This window comes from Onychostruthus taczanowskii, unplaced genomic scaffold, assembly GCF_017590055.1.
Source record: "Onychostruthus taczanowskii isolate IOZ18803 unplaced genomic scaffold, ASM1759005v1 scaffold6, whole genome shotgun sequence".
NCBI lineage: Eukaryota > Metazoa > Chordata > Aves > Passeriformes > Passeridae > Onychostruthus > Onychostruthus taczanowskii.
In genome coordinates, this window is record NW_024503679.1 from 14,010,152 (window position 1) to 14,016,151 (window position 6,000).

General features: G+C 48.9%; 1 protein-coding gene across 1 annotated transcript in view; it reads left to right on the forward strand.

Annotated features, from left to right (window-relative positions):
• The first annotated feature begins 1,798 nt into the window (after nucleotides 1-1,798).
• The window catches only part of NR2F2 (nuclear receptor subfamily 2 group F member 2), a 14,791-nt gene continuing 10,589 nt past the window's right edge, over nucleotides 1,799-6,000 (forward strand). The window contains exon 1 of the mRNA XM_041418304.1: nucleotides 1,799-2,299. Within this exon, the coding sequence (XP_041274238.1) occupies nucleotides 2,257-2,299 (43 nt within the window). The 5' untranslated portion in view covers nucleotides 1,799-2,256. The remainder of the gene's footprint in view (nucleotides 2,300-6,000) is intronic.

The window sequence follows — 6,000 nt, forward strand, 5'->3', positions numbered from 1 at the left end:
CACCGGAGGGGGCAAACTTCTCCCTGGAATTATTTTTGGTTGGGATTTAAATCATCTTTAGTCTATTTAATTGCCTTTCCCTCCTCCTTTGGCCAAATAATCCCTTTCGGAGAGGTGGGGGGGATTTCAAAACGCCCTGCTCTCACTACCTTTCCCACTGCTCTTTCCATTTAGGTTTAATTTGGCAGATTGTTTTCAAGCATGAAAATGGTTATCATCAAACTGAATTACTGGGTCAGCCTTTCATCCAGAGATCTCAAGAATAAAAGGGGGGGGGGGGGGGGTCGGGCAGGGGTGTCCCCCCCTTTAGGCTTTCCCCGCCATGACCCGTTCAGCTTTACAAAAATAAAGGAGCATTTGGAAAAATGAAGAAAGGACAAAAAGCTTGGATTTGTCTCCTGTGCTTTCTGCACACCTTCACGATCCTCCTCTGCAAGGGGAGATTTTGGAAGGGGGGCCGGGGGGGGTGCTCAAATTGAGGAGGGGAGGGAGCCCACAGATGCAAGTACCCCTCTGGCAATAATAAAAATTCATTCAAGTGGGCTATGTCTCCATCTTCCATGTACTGATTAGACTTAACAAGAGTGGAAACTTGTGTAGACCATATTTATGGTATTAACAAGCAGTTAAAAGATTTATCCTTCTTCTGATCAATATTGTTCGTGCCCGGTCCTTCCCCCCCACCCCCGGGCCCTCCCCGAAGGCTGCAATGACAATCGCCTTCATACTTTTTCATCACCGATCGAGGTGGCAAAACCCTTTTGTAATTTTCATTAGCCCAGTAAACATGCAATTAACATGCAGCACTGTGGTTAACTTAATTCCTGTTTTAAGGCAAGGACAAGCAAGAAATGGAAGAGCGTTTGTTCCATTTGTCAAGTATGACACACTCCCTACCCTAACAGTTTCTTAAAATAAAAGCTCGGCTCCCCACCACCACGACCACCACCCCTCTTTCCAGAAACCCCCCACACTGATACACACACACACACAAAAAGGAGCAGGAATCCATTAGTTGGAGAGTATTCTCCTGCCAAAGGCGGTATAATGTATTCCAAATTTTCCCAAGCCCTCACTGTACCGGGGTCCCGTTCCCCCCACTCCCCCCTCCCATCCCGGGGAAGGGGGCTGACTCGCTGATATTTCTCGTGGGTGAAAGATTCAGCCTTTTCCTAACCGTATTTTTTTTTTTAATAAAATAAAACTAAACGTGCTTCCCATGACTAAAAGTTGCCATGTTTGTGAAGGGGGTGGGGAAAAATGTCTCCAAGGGTTTCAATTAGCAACAAATGATTATTGCAACGGATTTTTGGTAATGAAAAAATGTGGAGTACCTCTTTCGAGCTGGGATCTCAGGGGCAGTGAGAGAGAGAGAGAGAGGGGGAGAGGGAGAGAAGGAGAGAGAGAGAAAGAGATTGCTGATTAGCTCGGATTCTTTCCCAACTTGCTTTAGCGTGTGCTTGCGTTCCCTGCCGACCCTACACAGGACACTATATATTTTTTCCCCTTCGGTGCATGTGTTGATAGTCCAGCCTGTAGTTGTTTGCGGTTGGCTTTTTTTTTTCCTTTTCGTTTTTCTGAAATCCGTCGCATCCATCCTACCCCCACAGTCATTAACTTAGGAGATTTCCCTCTCTTATTTTTTTTTCTCCCCAATTGGAAGGGTGGGTTGTGAATATTTTTCCCCTTTTTTTTTTTTTTTTTTTTTTTTTTTTTTTTTTTTTTTTTAAAGTCTCGCCTTTCCAGCTCCAAACAAGGTGTAGCGAGACGCTCTTCCTTCTAAGGAATGAAATGAGACAAGGATCACTCAAAGACATCTCCTACCTTGGGCTTGGGGATTTTTTCTTAAAGGCAAGGCGCACATTCCTAAGCAGCTGTGTACAAAGCCCCCCCTGAAATCTTGTCTGTGTAAAGTTAGAGTGTGTTCAGGGTGTTTTTTTTTTTTTCCTCTCTCTCCCAAGGCTGATCGCTAATAATACATCGAAAGCACTTCCCTTTAGGTTGTGGGAAATCTATTCCCTTCACCTTGCTTCCTTTTTTTCCCCCCCTGAAGGCTGTAACTTTACTTTTTTTTTTCTCTCTCTCTCTTTTTTTTTTTTTTTAATCAGTTTGCACAATCGCTTAGATAAACACCAAGAAGGAGACTTCTCTTTAATTACCCAACGCACATCTTTCTGGGGGGCAAACAGCGGTCTGATTTTTTTTTTTATTTGTTTGTTTCACCTGCCAAACTAAAGGAGAGGTAGAAAAAGGAAGATGCAAGCGATTTGGGACCTTGAACAAGGCAAATATGGTTTTGGTATGTTTACTTATAGTTTTTTTTCTTCTTCTTTGACACTTTTTTCGGGCAATGTGTTGTGATTCTTGTGTTTCTCTTTTAAGGAAAACAAAAAATCCAAAAAAGCAAATGTTAGCTAACGTGCGTCTTAAACGATCGTTTCTAAGGTTACGTGGGTTGCTCTAAGGAGGGGAAGAGGGGAGGGGGGCAGACCCAAGTATGTGTAATTGCAGCACCATCAGTTAGCACGTCCTTTAGCTAAATAAAGCAAAGCAGCAAACAAACAAACAAGCGAACAAACCCAAGGACCGGACCCGGTTTCCAGGTCCGAGGCAAAGCGCCTCCGAGTCATTTCCCCGGGAGCAGCGGCCGGGAGCTGCCGTCCCTGCCCGGAGCCGGGGCTGCTCGGGCGGAGCGCGGACCGACCTGCTCCGGAGGGTGGGAGGGCAGGACGAGGATCTTAACTTAAGTGATAGGTATTAAACTGCCCGGGATCGCGTCGCTCTGTGCTCTGTTTGGGAGGGGGAAAAGGGGAAAAAAGGAAAAAAAAAAAAAAAAAGAAAAAAAAAAAAAGGTCGGTGGGGAAGGTAGAGCGCCGAGATCCCCTCTCCCCCTCCGGTCCCTTCCCTGGCTAAGCAAGTACAATGGAAAGAAGCTGGAATATACTCACCATCCGAAGGTGTGGTTGGCAGTTCGGCTGAGGCTTTAAGGCAATTATTTATCCCTTTTTTTTTTTTTTTTAAGTATTATTGCAAAAGACGTAGATCTGACTTTAGGAAGCAGAAGTGTTTTGCTCTGACAACAGCAAGCGAGGCTCGGATCCTCGTTAAAAAAAAAAAAATCACAAAACAGGATCTCCCACCCCCCCCATCCCTTACCACTATCCCTTAAAAATACCTATTCGGCACAGCTCTCGCAGAAACCCTGATGCAGAAATCTTATAGTCCGGTCTAGGAGTGCCCAAGCCAATTAATTTTAAATCCTTAGGAATTAATCAGATTAAAATGTACAGAAGTTTCATTCTCGTATGCATACGTGAGCCAAAAGTCGTTTCCCTTTAAGAGATCCTTTTCTTTTAAAGTTGAATTTTAGGCAGATAAGAGACTTACACTAGGGGGCAGCCAGATACTGTACTTGCTCCAATCTTAAGCAATTTTTTTTCCTCTCTCACAGCATATGCTCTGATTTAGCACTGTAAATTTTTCAGAGGACCCAACTCTGACAGCCCCTGGTGATTTTCAAAGTACCACAAGCCAGTGGTTAAAAATTGCATTGACTTGGAAGTTCAGAGGCACACAATAGGAGCCACTTTCCCTATTCATGGAACTTCAGTGTGGTGGAAGAGAAAAACACACACATACTACATTGAGGGAGAAGAGGAATTCATTGAATTCTGTTAGACGTAACTGCTTTCCACTGAGTTCAGAGCGAAACTCGGTAATTTGTTCGATGCTGTATTCATATTGCGATTTAATCTAGAAAGAATTAGAGGACTGTTAGGCAGCTTTCTGCCAGGAAAGCAGCTTTCCCCCTCCTTCCTCTTCTCTTTTTGAAACCTAAAGATTTACACCGGCTCTATCCCCAACTCAATTTTAGCAAAATAAATCCTTCCACTCCCTCTCATTAAAATAAATTTACATCTGCAGTAAAATGGCAGGAGGGATGCGTTTGTTTATTTGGAAAACCAACACGGTCTCACTTTTAAACCAGAGCATTTCTATTGTCATTAGCCTCGGAGAAGGACGGTGGAGAATCTCCCCCTTCCTTGCGAAGCACTCAGGTTTCGAGGATTATTTAGCGAAATTAGCTGCAGTTCATTTTTACATTCATCTCTTCTGTCTCAACCCACTCGCAGGGGTGTTTTCAAATAAATAGCAAAGCATCTAATGGTGCTAATAGATAGTTATATCGCTGCATCCCTCGAAGAGCAAATAGTTAATCTGGGACATTCTTCATTAATGCTTGAGCAATCAGCGTATACGGCGGCTTTTAAGGGTATATCAATGGTTTTTCATTTTTACGATCATACGTTCAAACTATTAATATTGTGCGTCCTGTTAAGACCGCTTTCTCCTCTGATTTCTGCATTTGTTAGGACGGCGTTTATGTTTTTTCATATGGTGAATTAATCCTGTTTACTTTGTCAGATTCGAGACAGGAAAGGTTGGTGTTGGGTTGTGGTTTGGGTTTTGGCTTTTATTTTTTTCCTCAGGAAATCCAACATCAGCAACAATCTGTGGCTATTCTGCATTTTGAACCCCCACCTTCTCCTACCCTCCCCGAAAGGTCACCTCCTCAGCTCTGGCTTGTTTGGAAATCATAAGGCAGTTCCCCACATTTTAACCAGGAAAGATTCCTTCCCCACTTTCTGTCTTCCCAGTCCCTCCTGGTCACTGTTTCGGGTAAAGGTTCTTTTTTGCTCCTTGAGGATCAATGGGAACGCTGCAGCCTTGTCTTTGAAATTGAGTCGCAAAAACATCTTCGCCCGTGGGCTCTGAACACACCAGGTTTCCCGGCAGGACACTCTCAAGTCGAGGTGCTTTTTACAACTTTCCAACCATCTCCGCACCTGCGGCTTTAGCCACATGTATTATTTCTGCGGCAGAAGTGTGTGGGCATGTGGCAACAAGAAAAAGTGTGTGTGAGGAGGTGAGGGGCAATTAATCCCTTACAGAGTTGTGCCCAGGTCTGTGTCCCCGCGGCCGTGCTTGGTGACCGGCTGGGATGTGAGCGCTCATAGACGCGTGTGTTCGCAGAGGAGGAATGGTCCGGCCGGGCATTTATCTGTCTACGTTAACGTGTTTTCTATTTTATCTCTCCGTCCCTTCGCTTGTTCGAGTGTCTTTTGGCCATTTTCACCGGGAGACGGACTCGAGTCCCCGCTCCGCTGGCCGGTAGCTCCATTCAGCGGGAAATAAACACGTCCCCGTGCTTAGCTCTGTTACCTGCTCGTGGTACAGAACGCAGGTCGTGTTACACTGTCGGGTACGTGTGCTCACGAAACCCCCGAACCCGCAAAACCCCGAAATAAAGTTAAAGGGGTTGAGCCGAGCCACGCCGCGGCGATGCCGTGCCAAAGGCACGGCTGTCACGCTCTGCGGAGCGGCGAGCCGGGCTTCGGAGGTGTCTGGAGCGGAGCCGCGCTCCCCTCGCTTCGGAGCGAGCGGGAGCCAGCAGCGGTCGGGCGGAGCGGCGGAGCCCCCGCGCCCCGCCGGGGCCGGGCTGCGCGAGCGGCCGCTCCCGGAGCGGGGCCGGGGGGCTCGGCTGTGAGACCCCCGGCGGGCGCCAGCCCGCACTGCGCTCCCCGACCGCTTTCGGGCAACCCGCGGCCGCCCCTTCCCCGCAGCGCGGCGGCGGCGGCAGCGCCGGCGGCGAGCGCAGGTGCCCGGAGCGGGGCCGGGGGGCTCGGCTGTGAGACCCCCGGCGGGCGCCAGCCGGCACTGCGCTCCCCGACCGCTTTCGGGCAACTCGCGGCCGCCCCTTCCCCGCAGCGCGGCGGCGGCGGCAGCGCCGGGGCTCGGCTTTACTTTATTCCGTGGAGTTTTACCTCGGTTTAGCGCCTGCTTTCCGCTTGGCACCCGCCGCCCCCTCCGACCCCCGAGGCCGTGCCCCGGCGGGCAGCCCCAGGTGAGGCGGCGGCGGCGCCGCGCTCCGCACGCCGGGCTCGCCCTAACCCCTGGCCCCGGCGGGGCGTGAGGGCGCGGGGCGTGAGGGCGCGGGGC